General features: G+C 44.5%; 1 protein-coding gene across 2 annotated transcripts in view; it reads left to right on the top strand.

Annotated features, from left to right (window-relative positions):
• The window catches only part of KLHL6 (kelch like family member 6), a 60810-nt gene extending 44741 nt beyond the window's left edge, over positions 1 to 16069 (top strand). For both annotated transcript variants that reach the window (XM_063621801.1, XM_063621800.1), the window contains exons 4-7: positions 7839 to 8076; positions 12779 to 12981; positions 14362 to 14575; positions 14841 to 16069. In XM_063621801.1, the coding sequence (XP_063477871.1) occupies positions 7839 to 8076; positions 12779 to 12981; positions 14362 to 14575; positions 14841 to 15142 (957 nt within the window). In that variant the 3' untranslated portion in view covers positions 15143 to 16069. The remainder of the gene's footprint in view (positions 1 to 7838; positions 8077 to 12778; positions 12982 to 14361; positions 14576 to 14840) is intronic.
• Positions 16070 to 18647: the final 2578 nt, after the last annotated feature.

Genomic DNA, 18647 nt, shown 5'->3' with positions numbered 1-18647 from the left:
AGATAAGAGGTGCTATAATTAACCAGCGAAGTAAGGAGTTAGCTAGGGGCTCACAGAGATGCAAGAGAAGCGGATTCAAAAATCCTTAGGGCATTAAGGAGAAAACACTGCCCTGTTCATTGCTGAGCCGGGCAGTTCCAGAAGCCCTGGTTCCTGATCTATGAGGCCGATCCCACGTGTTCAGACAGTTACTGAGCGCATTAGGTGAGATGTAGAAATCACCCAGCACCACGCCTGGCCCGTGCTTCCTCTTCCCAGTTATGGAAGGGTGGGAGGTTGGGGGTCACACTGCATACACAAACAAGAACGTGCCCTGTCTAGTCACTATTCCATGGGGGTGCTGCTCTTCCTTGCCCACTCTGGTGAAATCTTGCGTCTCTTGGATATACTCTGATATCACTTTGATTTAGACTCTCACCATCTGAATTTCTGGAAATTTCTCAAAACTCATCTTCCTGCCCCAAGTCTGGCCTCCCTCCAATTTATTCACCAGCTGAACGATCTGAAACTCAAGTCTGATCATCTTGCTCCTGGGCTTGCCTTCTTCATTGGCTCCCCATCACTTTCAGAATAAAGCCCATACTTCCTGCCTACGTTCCCAGAGCCTGGTCTTGCATCATTAACCTCCTGCCTGCTTCTCTAGTGTCCTTTCCAACCTCCCACTTCTGCTGTAGTCCTAATGCACAGCTTGTGGTTCCCCAAAGTGGATGTGCTTTTTGTGCCTCCAGGTCAATATGAATGTTGTTTAAATGCTTTTTTCTTCTTCTTCATCTAGCTGACTTCTACTCCTACTTCAAAACTCAGTCCAAGCATCACTTTCTCCAGAGACTTCTCCTTTTATTTATTTATTTATTTATTTTTGAAATGAGGTCTTGCTCTGTTGCCCAGGCTGGAGTACAGTCGTACAATCATAACTTACTGCAGCCTCGACCTCCCAGGCTCAAGTGATCCTCCCACCTCAGCCATCCAAGTAGCTGGGAGTACAGGCATGTGCTACCACACCCGGCTAATTTTTAAATTTTTTGTAGGACAAGGTTTCACTATGTTGCCCAGGCTGGTCTTGAACTCCTGAGCTTAAGTGATCTTCTCATCTCAGCCTCCCAAAGTGCTAGGGTTACAGGTGTGAGCCACCACGCCCAGCCACTCTCCATGTTCTCATAGCACTTGGTGCATTGCTCCATCACAGCACCAATTACTGTATGGCAACGATTTGAATTTATCATATGTAAATATCTCTAGACTGGGAGTTTGTTATAGTAGGAAATATGTCTTATTGCACTTTTCATCTCTAGATCTTAGAAGAGAGTCCTAAGACTGCTATATAGTGAATGAGTAATTAGTAAATGCTTGTTGAATGATTAAATGGGTACTATGAATGGTGAATAATCATATCATTTGGATCTACCTGGTTCTCCTTAACAATTCCTGAAGAAGATTTTTCTTCAGAACTTTATAAAGACAAGAACAAATTTAGTGGAGAGGAAGTAATGATACAGGGACAGTTTGCTAACAGTTTGTACACATGAACACCCATACATGTATCTCACTATGCAGTGGTTCTGGGATTAGCTACCAAGCTTTCCTCATTAGGCCATTGGTAGAAGCCTTAGCCAAACGTGGCCCAGGAATTTTCTGTCTGAGGTTCTTTTGGAGTTTCTCCCTTTTTCTGTGTGTTCTTTTCTAGTTTTTTTGTTGTCCTTAGATCCGCTGTTCATTCATTTACTCTGCAAACATACCCTTAAATGTTTAGTAGAATATACCAGAGCCTGGTGTTTTCTTTGTGGAAAGTTTTTAAACTATAATGTATATTTCTTTAATAGATATAGGACTATTTAGGATCTCTGTTTCTTCTAGAATGAACTTTAATAGTTTGTGCCTCAAATAATTTTTTCGTTTAATATAAGTTGCTGAATTTATTGGCATAAAGTTGTTCACAGCATTCCTTTATTATCTTGTTAATACCTGCAGAATCTATAGTGTTGTCACATCTCTCATTCCAGGTATTGGTAATTTGTGTCTGTCCTTTTTTTTTTTTCCTGATCAATCTGGTTAGAGGCTTATCAATTTTATTGATTTTTCTCAAATAACTAATGTCTAGTTTCATTTGATTTTCTCTATTGTTTTTCTGTTTTTTATTTCACTTATTTCCACTCTGATCATTATTTTCTTTCTTTCTACTTAGTTTGGGTTTAATTTGCACTTATTTCTCTAGTTTCTTAAGGTGAAAGTGGAGGCCACTGATTTGAGACTTTCTTTCTAATATTGGTTTTCATGCTATAAATTTCCCCCTAAAAACTACTTAAACAGCATCCCATGTATTTAAGCACCCTATGCCTTCATTTTTTGCAAATAAATCCTGAACACCAACTCTGTGCCAGATATGGCACCAGGTACTGCAAAAACAGTCTGTGTCTTACCCAGGTGCTGCTAAACAGTCTGTGTGTCGGAGAAGATGGGACATTTAACAAATGAAGGGTGATGAGTGGATTGATGGGGGAAGCCTAGGAAACCACAGAGGTCCTATTCTATGCTGGATGTCTAGCAGACAGCCTGCATATAATTGCAGACAGGTCTCAGTCTCTGCAACTGCCCTCAGTTTAGCATTTATTCAGTGTCTCCCGTGGAATACTACATAGCCATAAAAAAGAATGCAATCATGTTTTTTGCAGCAACATGGATGGAGCTGGAGGCCATTATCCTAAGTGAACTGACACAGGAACAGAAAACCAAATAATGCATGTTTTCACTTATAAGTGAGAGCTAAACATTGAGTACACATGAACACAAAGAAGGGAACAAAAGATACTAGGTCCCACTTGAGGGTAGAGGATGAGAAGAGGGTGAGGACTGAAAAACTACCTATCAGGTACTATGCTTATTACCTGGATGATGAGATAATCTGTACACCAAATCCCCACAACACACAATTTACCTGTATAACAAATCTGGACATGCTGAACCTAAAATAAAAGTTAAAATAAATAAATAGCACTTTAAAACAGTTTAAACATAAACAGTGCCTTGATCAACTATACTTCCAATACTTTTGCTATTTTTGTTTCTTCTTCCTATTTTCTAAGTCCTTGAAATGCAGATAATAAAGGCTTTTCTCTGATATAAAAGGTCCCTACCCTGTCTTCTGCAAAATTGCTGCGATGAAATATTTTCATTGCCTTTTGTATTTCCAAGGTGCTGGGGGCACAGTCAGACATTATAAGCTTTAGATTTAGGAGGAGAGAGAATTCTGACATCTGGAAAGTTCTTCAGTGGTGAGAACCTGGGCTTGGAGTCAGGCAGAGATCTGGGTGTTAATCTTGACTCCACAATTTATTTACAGTGTAATCTCAGGCAATTACTTAGCTACGCTAAGGCTCAGTTCTGATCTGTAACATGGGGATAATAATACCTACCAACTGATAGAACTGTTTTGAGAATTAAGTAATGAATGGAATGCTTCGTACAGTGTCTGGCACATGCTAAGTGCCCCACAAATGGAAGCTATTGCCATTGCCACTTGGTTCCGTCTCTCACAATCTATCATTTTCCTTCTCTGGGGTTAAAATCAGTCTTTTCACTGTGTCGCAGATTTTTGTGGCCTTATTTTCCCAAATCCTTCTCAAGGCACTTTCTCATCTTCATTTTATAGTTTGGGCAACTGAACCAACCAATCAGCCACCATGACCTCCTACTGGGGTTTCATTGCCAGTTGATTCCCTGAGCCAGTCTGCTCCCTGCTGGAATGGTCTTGGGTTGACTCCTGATGACAGTAGTGTGAGCCTGGAGGCTACTCTGTGAATACACTTCTCCCCGTACCCTTCATTTACTAAACTTTAACCCTCTTGTCCTATCGTCATCTTTCCTGTTTTTGTTTTATTTTGTTTTGTTTTTTCTTCAGACAGACTTTTGTTCTTGTCGCCCAGGCTGGAGTGTAATGGCGCGATCTCGGCTCACTGCAATCTCTGCCTCTCAGGTTCCAGAGATTCTCCTGCCTCAGCCTCCTGAGTAGATGGGATTACAAGCATGTGCCACCACCCCTGGCTAAGTTTGTATTTTTAATAGAGATGGGGTTTCTCTATATTGGTCAGGCTGGTCTCGAACTCCCAACCTCAGGTGATCTGCCTGCCTCAGCCTCCCAAAGTGCTGGGATTACAGGCGTAAGCCACCGTGCCCAGCTCATCTTTCTCTTTTAACCTTGCCCATCCTCTAAACTGGTGTTAACAACAGGAAATTTTAGAACACCAAAAGCAAATGTCAGTCTCCATTTGATTTGGGAATGGTAGCTGGAACCTTCATTGAAAGAGATCTTTGGGGACAGAGGAAATTTGCCTCTTCACTTAATTGCCTCTTAAGTTTGCAGACATGAACCTGGTCTATACCAAACATTACTCTGACATGTGTGATGTGGGTAAAGGGGAGCAGAGGCTCCAGCCCAAGGACAGCTTTGCTGAAACAATATGCTCACTCTGTCCCCTAGTGTAAGATCTGTGGACAGTGAGCAGTCACTAAGGTGCAATTATCTGCTCTGTTTTTAACAATCTGAGAATAAACTGGTTATGCCTGACTATTGCATGCAACTCACTGGCAAACACTTCTGTATGTCTGCAACAAACTGACACGTCTCAGACTTCAGATTGACATTTGTCATGGCTTTGGGGTTAATATTTTGCCAAATGTAGCTGAACTTACAATGTGGTAATGATGCCACCACTCGGCAGCTCCGTGGTGCTGAGTTATAAGACAGGTCTCATTACCCCAGCCAAGCCCATCAGCTAGATGATTGTGTTAGTTCTCAATTGCTGCATAACAAATTACCCCCAAACTGAAAACTTTAAAATAACAAACACTTACTATCTAACAGGCTCTGAGTGTCAGGAATGTAGGAGTGGCTTAGCTGGGTGCTTCTGGCTCAGGGTCTCTTATGAAGTTGCAGCAAAGCTGTTGGCTGGGGCTGCGGTAATCTCAAAGTTCAAATGGGATTCAGGCTCACTCACTGGACTGTTGGCAGGCATCAGATCCTTGCTGGCTGCTGGTTGGGAGCCTCAGTTTCTTGCCATGTGGGCATCTCTATAACAGCTGGCCTCCCCCAGAGCAAATGACCTAAGAAAGACTGAGAGTAATCAGGATGCAAGCTGGTAGTGCCTTTTATAGCCTAATTTCAGAAGTGATGTATCATCACTTCTGCTGTAATCTGTTGGTCATAGAGACAAATTCTAGAACAGTGTGGAGGGAACTACACAGATGTGAATACCAGGAAGCAGGGATCACTGGGGCCATTGTGGATGCTCACTACCACAATGATTTAGACTGAGTTACCTAGCTTGCCCATTCATTCACTCATCCATTCACTCATTTTTTTTTTTTTTTTTTTGAGATGGAGTTTTGCTCTTGTTGCCCAGGCTGGAGTGCAATGGTGTGACCTCGGCTCTCTGCACCCTCTGCCTCTTAGATTCAAGTGATTCTCCTGCCTCAGCCTCCCAAGTAGCTAGGATTACAGGTGCCTGCCACCACACCTTGCTAATTTTTTTATTTTCTTTTTTATTTTTATTAGAGACTGGGCTTCACCTTGTTGGCCAGGCTGATCTCGAACTCCTGACCTCGGGTGATCCACCTGCCTCGACCTCCCAAAGTGCTGGGATTGCAGGCGTGAGCCACTGCACCCAGCTCACTTGCTCATTTAATCAATGTTTATAGATGCCCACAAGATCCAGGTACTATTCTTGGTGCTGAGGATCTACTGGAGAAAAAGGGCTGTTCCTGCCATCAGGGGCCTTACAGTAAATTACAATGAAGCATGAAAAGTGTCGTTGTGGGGGAAATTCAGGGTTATGAGAATGTGTGCAAAGTTAGGAATGGCTTCCTGGAGAAAAGGACAAAGTGACATGGTAAATTATTCACAATGCCTTAAAGGGTAAGTGGATTGGGGTGGTAGCATGGGAAATTGAGAATAGATTATGGGGAGATCCAGGCAGCAGGCAGGAACCCAGGAATTTTAGCCAGTAGGAGGAGAGCCTCTCAAAGGTCAGGACCAAGGAACAACATGCCAGCCCTGGGGGTCAGGAGGCAAGATCACGGCTAGTCCAGTCCTCCTAGCAGCCTCTTAATCACCCAACAGGTTACTGGGGCAGGAGAGCAGGCATTGCAAATAAGATGAGGGGAGATTCGGAGTGGAGGCTGAGGCCTGGTTCCCAGAACTGAAGAAAGGGTCACAAGGGAGTGAATTCAGGGAGGCCAGTGCTTTTTTCTAAGCATTGCCCTGAAACACCTAGATCCCCTCTGAAAGAGGACCAGATGGATTAGTGCTGGAGGCTGTGCCTCAGCTGTGGGGAATGGGGTTTAGGGACAGGAACCAGTGCTGATACCTAAAGAGAAAGTTGCAGAGCAGCAAAGTTTGTCTGTGTTGCCATTGCCCAGATCCTGTCCTGCCAGCTTGGTGCTCTCATGGTGCCTCCAAGTTCCCTGGCCCACCCCTTCACCCTTCTCCCAGCACCATTCTGCTGTCCACACTGTCAGGGCCAGCCCCTTGCCTAGGCTTTGTCCAGCCACACCCATCCCCACTCTGCTGACCTGTAAGGAACAGTCCTGCCACAAACTTTATGGCCATGGTCCAGCCTCAAGAACGGAGGATGCAGAACTCACTGTACCAGGCTCCTAGGCACAGAAAACCAACCAACTAACCAAAGACTGTTATGGAAAAGTAGAGGCTGGGAGTTGGCTGGTCTGATTATTTGTGGCTCTTGGTTGGATTCACTATTTGAGGGCTCAGTCTTTGCTACTGTAACCTATTTGTTACCACCTATGGGCAGAGTTGAAGTTCTGTAGTCTGTGTTAGATCGGTCTAATTTTGTGGGAAAATTGGCGACTTTGGCCATCTGGGAAATGGTTGCTGCCTCTCCGCCTCCCGTCAGCACACATATGCAGCCTTCATCATGGAGCCCAGGGGATCAATGGAACCAGGGAAGGGCAGCTCTTCCTTTCATAGCAGCATCAATATGGCATCTACCACTGCTCCTACAGGCATAATTAGCTGTTGAGGGGCAAGTGTGTGCCAGGTGCTCTGTTCACACCTCTACCTCATGACCTTATGAATGCTCAGTCATCTGATAGCACAGAAATGATTACAAGCAGTTTACAGAGATCATGTTACTTCTCCAAGGTCACATGGCCATAGGTGATAGAATGCTGGTACATTTGACTTCCAAACCTCTGCTCTTTCGGCAGGGTTCAAATACTCATAGTGTGGATTTCTTCACTTGTTCAAAGCTCTGAAAGGTCATATACCGTATGTTGGAACCAGCCTTCCTCCCTCCCTGGCCACACCCTGATTCCTTCTAGTTCTTATTTCCTAAGTCTCTGCATGCTCTTATGTCGTCACTCTCCAGGATGTCTCTTCCAGAAGGCTGATGGTGAGCAAAATCTGAGGTATCATCAAGAAATTAAAGCCAAGGGGGAATGGAAAGTAGCGCAAAATGAAATTCCAGGATTTAAGGTTTCAGACCAGGCAGGAGAGGAAAGGCAGGAAGTGCATCTGATGGTAAATAGACCCTCACCTCTTAAAACAGCAGCAAAAACAGGTAACATGTATTGAGTACCTGTTACGCACCAGACCCTGGGTGAAGCACACTGTGTGCATTATCCCATTTAACCCTCACAACACACCTATGAGGTAGTTACCTCTACTATCCCGATTATACAGGTGATGAAACTGAGGCTCAGGGAGGTGAAGTCACAGGGTCATACCGTGGCAGATGTGGGAATTGGACCCGACTCCTAATGGCTCCATAGCCTGAGCTCTGAAACTTTGTGTTGTCCTGCCTTCATGTACCCCCATCGATTTCCAGATCATTTCGGAGCGCACCAAGCCCAGGATGCATGAGTTCCAGTCTGAGGTGTTCATGATCATCGGCGGCTGCACGAAGGATGAACGGTTTGTGGCAGAGGTGACCTGCCTGGACCCCCTGAGGCGCAGCCGCCTGGAGGTGGCCAAGCTCCCACTAACGGAGCATGAGCTGGAGAGTGAGAATAAGAAGTGGGTGGAGTTTGCATGCGTGACATTGAAAAATGAGGTCTACATCTCAGGTAAGCAGGAGTCATGGAAAGGCAAAGCAAGCCCCAGTAGCACTACATATGTTCCTGAGTGGCAGCCAGGCAACCGTCCTAGAAGAATTACTGTGAATTGGCAATGACCCGGCTCTGACTGAGACAGTATATGGACCCAGGAGCTCAGGTGGTCTTATCTTGGAGAGTATATTGCTACTTAATAAACACCAAACTGAGCAACATTGTACTATTTTTTTCTTATTTATTTATTTATTTACTCATTTATTTATTTATTTATTTGAGACGGAGTCTCGCTCTGTTGCCCAGGCTGGAGTGCAGTGGCGCCATCTCAGCTCACTGCAAGCTCTGCCTCCCAGGTTCATGCCATTCTCCTGCCTCAGCCTCCAGAGTAGCTGGGACTACAGGCGCCCGCCACCACGTCTGGCTAATTTTTTGTATTTTTAGTAGAGATGGGGTTTCACCGTGTTAGCCAGGATGGTCTCGATCTCCTGACCTCGTGATCCTCCCGCCTCGGCTGTCCAAAGTGCTGGGATTACCGGTGTGAGCCACCGCGCCCGGCCTTTTTTTTTTTTTTTTTTTTTTTTGAGACAGAGTCTCGCTCTCTTGCTCAGGCTGGAGTGCAGTGGTGTGATCTTGGCTAGCTGCAACCTCCCCCTCCCGAGTTCAAGTGATCTTCCTGCCTCACCCTCCAGAGTAGCTGGGATTACAATCAGGTGCCTGCCACCATGCCCAGCTAATTTTTGTATTTTTAGTAGAGATGGGATTTCACCATATTGGCCAGGCTGGTCTTGAACTCCTGACCATAGGTGATCCACCAGCCTCGGCCTCCCAAAGTGCTGGGATTACAGGCGTGAGCCACCTTGTCTGGCCAGCATTGTACTATTAATAGAAAACCTGGGGAGGAGGTAGACAAGTCCAGTCCTTCCGGAAAAAGAAGAGGGAAAGTGGTAAGAGTTTATTCAGTGTCTGCTATAGGCATAGGCCCCTGAGCTACGCAGTGGGAATTCAGTAATGAGTAAACACGTCTGCTTTTCCCCTCCCATGTTTATTAGGTTGTACTTGGGTATACTTCAGTAGGACCCAATACTTTTTGCTTCAGTATTGATAGTTACTTTGTGTCTGCCTTTCCCATTAGACCTGGAGTTCCGTGAGGGGCAACACTATAGCCCCTGTTCCTAGCACTGTGCCTGACCTTGGGGTAAATGTTCAGTAAATATTTATTGAATGACACAGTCTCAACCATCTTTACTGAGTGGTAGATACATTTATACTTTAATAACATTTAATTGTTTGCCTCTCACATCAACTCTGCAAGGTAGGTGTTTTTAAGGTAGGAGAAAACAGAGGCTCAGAGAGATTCTCAGACATACCTAAGGTCACACACTGGTAGGTGTCAGGCAGGACTTCAACCCAAGCTCTAAGCCTAATGCCCACACTCTTCCCCATCACATCAAAAGCCACCTGGCTCTCCCTGGGACCCTAAGGAAGGAGACAAGCTTCCCTTCCCCTTTCTTAGAGGCTTTTCTCGAATCTGAACTTGTGGGGAAAGCTGGACCCCAGAGCGTGTTTCCTCCAAAATCAAGGGCAGGTCGTTCTTTGGATGCATTTATACCATTGATTAGGTTCTAGCTTTCTTTTAATCTTGTAGACATTTTTTTTAATTTGTTTTTTTTTTTTTTCGAGACAGAGTCTAGCTCTGTTGCCCAGGCTGGAGTGCAGTGGCGCGATCTCGGCTCACTGCAACCTCTGCCTCCTGGGTTCAAATGATTCTCCTGCCTCAGCCTCCCAAGTAGCTGGGATTACAGGCACGTGGCACCACATCCGGCTAATTTTTGCATTTTTAGTGCAGACAGGGTTTCACTGTGTTGGTCAGGCTGGTCTTGAACTCCTGACCTTGTGATCCACCCGCCTCAGCCTCCCAAAGTGCTGGGATTACGAGCGTGAGCCACTGGGCGTGACCCAATTTTTTTTTGTATTTTAAGTAGAGACAGGGTTTCACCATGTTGGCCAGGCTAGTCTTGAACTCCTGATCTCAGGTGATCCATGCACCTCAGCCTCCCAAAGTGCTGGGATTACAGGTGTGAGCCACTGTGCCCAGCCCACATGTTATTTTGTCATAAATTTTTTGTTCACTTTTTAATGATACAAGCAATACCTGAAAGCATGCTTGTTATACACAGCTAAATCAACAGAAACTTGTACTTCAATTAACAATATCATCTGGACATGATGCCATGTTGGTTTAATGGATATACATATTAAGTGATATAGTTACTACATGCAAAGCACATGGTGGGAGCTTAATTACGTTGGCTAGTATTATCACTACTGTTATTCTTTTTACCAGCTATATGGCAGTCTACCAAATGGATAAACCATAATTTTTCTAGCTTTCTTTTTTAAATCTCCTTAAAAAATACTGCAGTAGGCGTTCTTAGACACATATTTTTTCATACTTGTGCTGCTACTTGGAAAGTTTCCTGGAAGTGGTCATATGTGAATTGAGAATTTTGTATATATTGTGAAATTGTCCTACGGAAAAGTTGTACCAATTTACAGTTCAATCAGTGATGAATGACGGTGCCCATTTTCTATATCCTTGCTAACGATTTTTATTATTAGTCATTTAAATTTTTAATAGACTAGAATGTTTGAATTTATACTCCTAGGTCATTAGTGAGGTTGAGCATATTTTATATATTTACCAGATAATTGTATTTATTTTAAAAAATTATCTGTTCATACTCTTTGACAGTTCCTATCAGTTTTTGTCTTTTTCTTACTAATTTTTTGGAACTCTTCATATATATCCTTCGCTATTTGTGTTACAAATATTTTCTCCTAGGCTGTGGTTGTTTTTTAACTTTATATACTTGTTTTCTTTCCTATACAATTCTACATTTCATGTCATGCATAGAAAACCCCTCCTAACCTCAAGGTCATTAACATAATATCCTATACATTCTCCAGTTACTTCTATAGCAGTAACATTTGAATTTTATTTTAAATGTAATGTAAAATAAGTAACTTAATTTTTATCCAAATGAATAACCAATTGCTCTAATAACATTTATTTAATGATCTGTATATATTTTAGTCCATTTCTGTGCTCTTGTTTTTAACTGACCAGTTTGTCTAGTACTGCACTGTTTGTATTAGGATAGCTTTTTAGTGTATTTTAATATTTGATAAGGAAAGCCTCCTTCTTTTCTTTTTCAAAAGTTTCTTAGAAATTTTTCCAAACTTACTCTTCCCAGTGAAATTTAGAACTATCTCATCAAGTTCCCCCCAAAAGTCTTGAAGGCCCTGAGTATATAGAATAACCTAGGGAGGGTTGACATCTTCACAATCAGGTGTCTTCTCATTTATGCACACAATATGCTTTCTCGGGGTTTTTTTTTTTTTTTTTTTTTTGTCCTAAAATAAAATCACAGGTTTTAATAAAGGTTGCATACATTTCTTTGAAAATTTACATTTATTTTATACTTTTTGATGCTACTTAAATGGGATCAATGTTTTGAATAAATGGAGACCTCTGAAAGGTACCCCACCCAAAGAAAAATAGCCAGACTATATGAACAAAAGATTCACGGAAGAGGAGGCTTAGCTTCCCTTGCAGTAAGCGAAAACCAAACTGACATAGTTCTTTTCTGTCAGACTTCAAAAAATAAAAATAAAAATAAAAGAAAGACAGAAAACAAAACCATTACCACCAACAAAAAGTGGGTATGAGGAAAAGTCAACCACCACAGCTGCAGAGGATGCCTTGGCTGCACCTATAAAAATTCAGGGTGCACATGGCTTTGACTTAGAAAACCCACTTCTGGATTCCACACAAGAGAAACACACCTGACACAGAGTGGTCAGTAATGTTCATTTCTCCACTATTGCACACATGTACGTGTGAAAAGTAAATCTTTGCTTTAAGTAGTTGGTGGTAGTCTACGCTGATGGGAAAATGGAAACACAAAGCTCTTAAATATTTGATTAAAATCACCAAAAAATTCAGTTCTCCTTTGTCTTTGTCTGTTTCCCCAGCTGCTGAATTTTGTGTTTTCTGGTTTTTAAGAGAGTTGTCTTCAAGAAAATATTTACCAGATCACTCTCAAATGATCTATTGTGAGAATCTCATACTTCTATAACAAAAATTATTTAGAAATAGGATAAATCCCACTGATCTTTTTATACAGATCAGAGAGACAAACCAGGATAATGTTGTAGGATTTCTTAGTGATTTTTCCAGGTCTGTATCTTTGCTTTTTTGTTTAAATAAAAAGTAAACATAGAATTTAAGCTGCCATGTAATTTGCCTTCTGCACAAACCCCACTGTGCCCGCCCAGCCTTACTTCCTGCTCCCTGTGAGGGCAAACACTGAGTCCAGGCTCCCTCTGGCCCCTACCCACCCACGCTGGCTTGGGTCCTGCCCCCGAAGCCTTCTCGGGGCACTGCTCACTTAGCCACCTCTTCTCTGAACTCTCGCAGCACTGAGGTGGACATGACACAGTGTGGCACATCATCCATTCTGCCTCTCCCTGTTCCCCTGAGTTTGCCTCATCTCCCCTGCCAGACATCACACACCTGCCAGGTTTCTTGTATCTCCCCTCCAGGTAGGGCTAGCCTGCCTAAGGACCTGGCACTTTTGGACATGTGGGATATCATGGGAGAAGCTGTATTTCTGACATATCTGGTGGTTTCTTAAATGCTTTATATCTCTTGCAGGTGGCAAAGAAACACAGCATGATGTTTGGAAATATAATTCTTCGATCAACAAGTGGATTCAGATTGAGTATTTAAACATAGGCCGCTGGAGGCATAAGATGGTGGTGTTGGGTGGCAAGGTCTATGTGATTGGAGGCTTTGACGGCTTACAGAGAATCAACAACGTGGAGACCTACGACCCCTTTCATAACTGCTGGTCAGAGGTATAGGACACGATTTCTACCAGTAACTGCCTCTATTATTACTTCAGTGCTTTTTAAAAAAGCTTTGGAATGTGCCTGCCGTGGTGGCCAGCTTTCTGATCACTTTAATTCCAAGGAGAACAGTTTTGGTGGCTCTGAGCTTCCCTCCTCCTAGGAGCTATTGCTTCAGTATTGCTGATCAAGTCACAGAAACTATGTCCCTCCAAGTGGTGAAGGTCTGTGTGGGCACCTGTCCTAATTTGGACAGAACCCCAGATGTGGACAGAGGCTTACTCTGTGCTTAGATGGGAGATCTCTTGGTCTGCATGTCTTGGCGTAGAGTCTTGTCTCCTCAGATGCCTTCTCTCCTATTCTTCTCCACCCTGGACACATGCAGATCACTTTACTACAACGTTTATGAACCCAGAGTGATTTGGTCATGTTAGAAATCATCCCTTCTTTATTTTCCTGTTGATGATAATAAGCCACTTACAGGCCTGCATGTCAGACTTCAGTAATGCAACCTCAGGTATATATCAGACCCAGGAAAAGAAAAGCCACCTCATCTCATTTCCAGGCCATTCCCAATTTCAAATTTTCTTTCTCCTTAGCAGATCAGATGTCCAAGCATGTTCCAGCTTAATGGAATGTACAACACAGTCATTGTAGGCACAAGCAAAGGTAGCCAGGTCACCACATCTAGCCAAGACTGTCAGCCTGAAAAGTGCTATATTGAGAGCCCTTAACATGTATAGGGGGCATGCCCAGGATCTTCTCAAAACAAGCCCTATCACAGAGCTGCTCCATGATCTAAAAGGATCCTGTAAATAAATGGGCAAGAGGCTCTTGGAAGTCTCCTTTAGTGTCCTGGGGTTCACAGGGTAGAAGCTCACGTCTGACTTAATCTCAAAATCCTCAATGCTGCCCTATAATGGAAGAGTCTGCTTACCTGTGGCCACCATAAACCCATATACCAGCTTTTCTTCCTTGATATAAGCACCAAGGAATATCAATGCTGGCACATAGTAGGCACTCCATAAATATTTTTTGAGTGGATGAGAACATGAATATGAATATGGATGTGTAAAACATCATTTTCCTCCAACATTGGCTGACTTCATCTGTACAAACTTATTCTTGCCTGAGAGCTGGGTTCTGGGAGAGGCTGGCACATCCCAACACACAGCTTGCTCTAGCTTGCGTGGAGCCTGGAGGGAGGGTGGGAAATGCATGCTTTCATTCTTGCTGTGTCCTAAGGGGAGTCAAGCCCATGGGCCTTGGGACTTTAAGCAAAAGATGCCCAGTTCTGTGTCCCGGAGCTCTGTCCTGTATCCTGGGAGCTACTGCAGCAATCTGGGCAGCATGACTGACAGCTTCTTCTTGTGCCCTGTGCCTCTACAGGCCGCACCCCTCCTTGTCCATGTCAGTTCCTTTGCAGCCACCAGCCATAAGAAGAAGCTCTATGTGATCGGGGGAGGGCCCAATGGGAAACTGGCCACAGACAAGACTCAGTGTTATGACCCTTCCACCAACAAGTGGAGTTTGAAGGCGGCCATGCCGGTGGAGGCTAAATGCATCAATGCAGTGAGTTTCCGGGACCGCATCTATGTCGTTGGTGAGTAATGGCTTCTTATTCATCTGAATGGCTTAGAACCTGATTAGCACCTGGCTGCAGCACGTAAACGGTGTGTCGCGGTGTCTCCAGCGCTGGCAACTCACTGCCCCTAGGATCCACTCTGGCTTTCAGAAAAGCCATCAATCGACGGTTTCTCTTGGCAAGAGGGTAGACTTGGCCTAACCAGAAGTTGAATTTTAGTGGTTAAGAGGGAAGAAACCAGAAAAATGGAGCGATGCCCACCGTGTTTCCTCCCTCTCCTCAGGTGGGGCCATGAGAGCGCTGTATGCCTACAGCCCGCTGGAAGACAGCTGGTGCCTGGTGACCCAGCTCAGCCACGAGCGGGCCAGCTGCGGCATCGCGCCCTGCAACAACCGGCTCTACATCACCGGCGGGCGGGACGAGAAGAACGAGGTTATCGCCACGGTGCTGTGCTGGGACCCGGAGGCCCAGAAACTGACAGAGGAGTGCGTCCTGCCCCGGGGCGTGTCGCACCACGGCAGCGTCACCATCAGGAAGTCGTACACCCACATCCGCAGGATCGTGCCTGGAGCAGTGTCTGTCTGACGGCAGGATGGGGAGCTGGAGAGCCCCCACCCCCGACCCTCAGCGTGCCCGCCTCACCTCTCACCCTCCTCCAGTCCCACTTCAGGCAGCAGGCTCGAGTTTGAGGCCATACATCAGGGGATCCCCTTGACTCACTTTGGGGGAACCTTGGAAGTCATAGTTTGGGGTCACTTGAGACCGGCCAGGAATGTTTGCATGACCTACCTCAGGAGGGGAGGCGAGGAAGAGTAATATTTAGCATTCAGGACCCACCCATCCTATGCCGGCTTCTGTGCCAGGCACTTCCTTGTATCGGTTCTTTTAACCTAGTGACTGGCTCTTATCACTTCTAGTTTACAGGTGAGGGAACCGAGTTTCACAGAGGCTAAGTGGCGTGCCCCCCGCCCCCCAGCCCCATCACTCAGATAGCAAGTAGCTACCCCAGGAGTCTAAAACTCAGGTCTTTCAGCTCCGAAGTCAATGCTCTTTCCACCATGCTCCCTATCTCAGAGCAGGAAAAACAAACAAATAAACGAAAACAAAACCTGGCTTATGCCGGGCGCGGCGGCTCACGCCTGTAATCCCAGCACTATGGGAGGCTGAGGCGGGCGGATGACCTGAAGTCAGGAGTTCGAGACCAGCCTGGCCAACATGGTGAGACCTCCCCATCTCTACTAAAAATACAAAAATTAGCCGGGTGCAGTGGCAGGCGCCTGTAATTCCAGCTACTCAGGAGGCTGAGGCAGGAGGATCACTTGAACTTGGGAGGTGGAGGTTGCAGTGAGCCAAGATCGCGACACTGCACTGCAGCCAGGGCAACAAAAGTGAAACTCTGTCTCCAAAACAAAAACAAAAACAAAAACACCTGGCTCATTTCTTGTTTTGGCAAGTCTGCTAAAAGATTCACTCAGCACGGCAGGGAAATAAAGGTGTTTCCTGTTTTCTTTCCTTTTCTTTCTTATTCTGCATCCTCCCTCGTCCCCGCCCCTTACCAAAATTTAAACCAAGGAGTCATTTGGGCTCCTTGCCAAGAACATCTCATAGGTTCTTCTACTTGAAAGGTCTGGGGGATGGGCTTGGGAAGGCCTGTTTGCTTTGAAAGAGATGAAATACTTGTGTTCTGTCTTCCTCCCACTGAAACCCTCTCTTTTTTTTTTTGAGATGAAGTCGCCCAGGCTGGAGTGCAGTGGCATGATCTTGGCTCACTGCAACCTCTGTCACCCCGGTTCAAGTGATTCTCCTGCCTCAGCCTCCCGAGTAGCTGGGATTACAGGCACTTGCCACTGCGCCTGGCTAATTTTTGTAGTTTTAGTAGAGACGGGGTTTCACCATCTTGGCCAGGCTAGTCTTGAACACCTGGCCTTGTGATCTGCTTGCCTCGGCCTCCCAAAGTGCTGGGATTACAGGCGTGAGCCACTGGGCCCGGTCTTTTTTTTTTAAATGATCATAAGATGGCCCATTTTGGACCAGAACTGTCATTGCCAGACAGAATTGTACCTTTAGCACAGTCTGGTGCCCTGGCCTCTCAGTGTTCACCAATTGTACTGTGATATAGAAAAGATGTTTCTAGAGACTCAAACTACTGTTTTATTAAAAAAGTAAACACCTGAACACAGCTGGCCTCCACAGGAGCGACAGATTCTCCTTGACGGTACACTTTCTAGTTTTTAGACAGTGATTTAGGTCCACGTTCCTGCTACCCCATCCTCCCGAAGCCTTCGTTTTCAAGACTTTTATAAAGCACTTCTACTTGGTAGAAGTGTAGCTCAACTGTGACTTAAAGAACAGAATCTGTCCTTCACTGTAAGAGCTACAGCTTTCAAATGAGCTCACTGGAAATTCATTCTAATCCCCAAGCTGGAGAAACAGGTTAAGAGATCCTGTTTCATATGCTGTATTTAAAAAGCAACAATGATAACAACATAGTAACTGCATTACCCAATGGACTTTGTTTTCATCATATGATTTCAATTCTCTTTATAGAGTTTTATTTCATATCCATTGTGGCTTGTTCTTTTCAGCAGTTTGGGAAGTTAGAGTTATTAGAGGTGATAGTGAATTTAATTTTCATTAAACAGTCATGGTTAGAAGAAGCTAATATTTGAAACAGATTTTAAAAACTTGAAAAATTACAGGTGAGATTTCTGTTTATGCCAGATTACTGAAGATAAATATAAATGTATGTTGGTGTGTGAAAGGCTCTGTGCCTTAGAAGCGTGACAGTTCAGCTCTCTGCTGTGGAAAGTAACACAGGGCGATAGAAACATATTTGTGGAATTTTAGAACAAACTATCGCTGACTCATGAGCACTATAATAACCATCAGGAAGCTCCCAACTGAAGCAATGTAACCATGTAATCTACTTCAATTCAGCAAACATTCATGGAGTTCTTCATGTCTGTCAAGCCTTGAGGACACCCACGAATGGCAAATCTCCATGCTAGACACTCAATACAGGTAAATAGGCCACCAGTTAATATTCTTGTTTTTATTTTCTTCAAGTTAGCTAAAAATGAGATGTGTATGAAGTGAAGAGGCTGGATCCAAGTCTTGATTGCCTTTCAGGGGGTCAAGGTGGTAAGCTGTGCAGTGAAGTCAACCAGTGGCCATTGCTTACATGTTTGTTTTTGAGATCGCCCAGAACCATTTGTGAACTGATTTGTGAAGGAAAAATCAGTCTTACTCCAAAGACTATTGCAGGGAGGAACTTCCAGAGAGGAGATCCAGTGACAACGGTATTGGCATACACAGGGAGCCTCCCCTCAAAAAGACAGCGCTCCTTGTCAGGGAGGGGATGGCGGTCCTTTGATAAGACCCATAGGCAAACTTCCAGCCCATCAGCAGGTCAACCCTATGCTGGGAAAGTGAGGATTTGGGATTTCTGTGCTATAAACCTGATTCTAAATGTAGGACCCAAGTTTCTGGACTACTTCAGAATACCTAAATGAATCATGGAAACACTCTTTATGATTTTTTACAACACCAGATATGCAGGTGAATTGTGGAAAATTTCAGGTAGCTGGCACTCAAGAAATAGGGATTCCTAATAATGGCATGGGTAGGGAACAGTTACACCTGGTTAGAAGATCTAGGGTTCTGTATATGAAGCTGCCAGTCTGTAACTCTTTGAGAAAGAAAGTTCAAGTCATTTGGGGGAAACTTAAGTATAGTCATCAGGGTTTTAGCCTCTAGGCACTAGCCAGGGATGAGAACTTCTAAAATCTAAAATCCATTCCAAGAAATAAAGACAAACACATTTGCAGGAAGGTAAGTGTTATAACCCACACCATCAGCAGGGGGAAAGCCAAGCTGAGAGTAAACCCAGAGACAAAGAACCCTCGGACTCAGGCAGGACATGGCAGGATGTTCCGGCACAGCAGACTGGAGATTGAGGCAGGGCCTGTGAGTGGACAGAGCATCCCTGGCTGGGAAGAAGAAGATGGGGTAGGAGGAGGTCAGGTTCCGAGGATGCAGGTCTGGAAAATGATATCAGAGGCCCGGGAGTTTGTGAGCTTGACTCTAGTCC

Source organism: Symphalangus syndactylus, chromosome 17, assembly GCF_028878055.3.
Source record: "Symphalangus syndactylus isolate Jambi chromosome 17, NHGRI_mSymSyn1-v2.1_pri, whole genome shotgun sequence".
Taxonomy (NCBI): domain Eukaryota; kingdom Metazoa; phylum Chordata; class Mammalia; order Primates; family Hylobatidae; genus Symphalangus; species Symphalangus syndactylus.
This window is presented reverse-complemented; position numbering and strand designations above follow the sequence as displayed.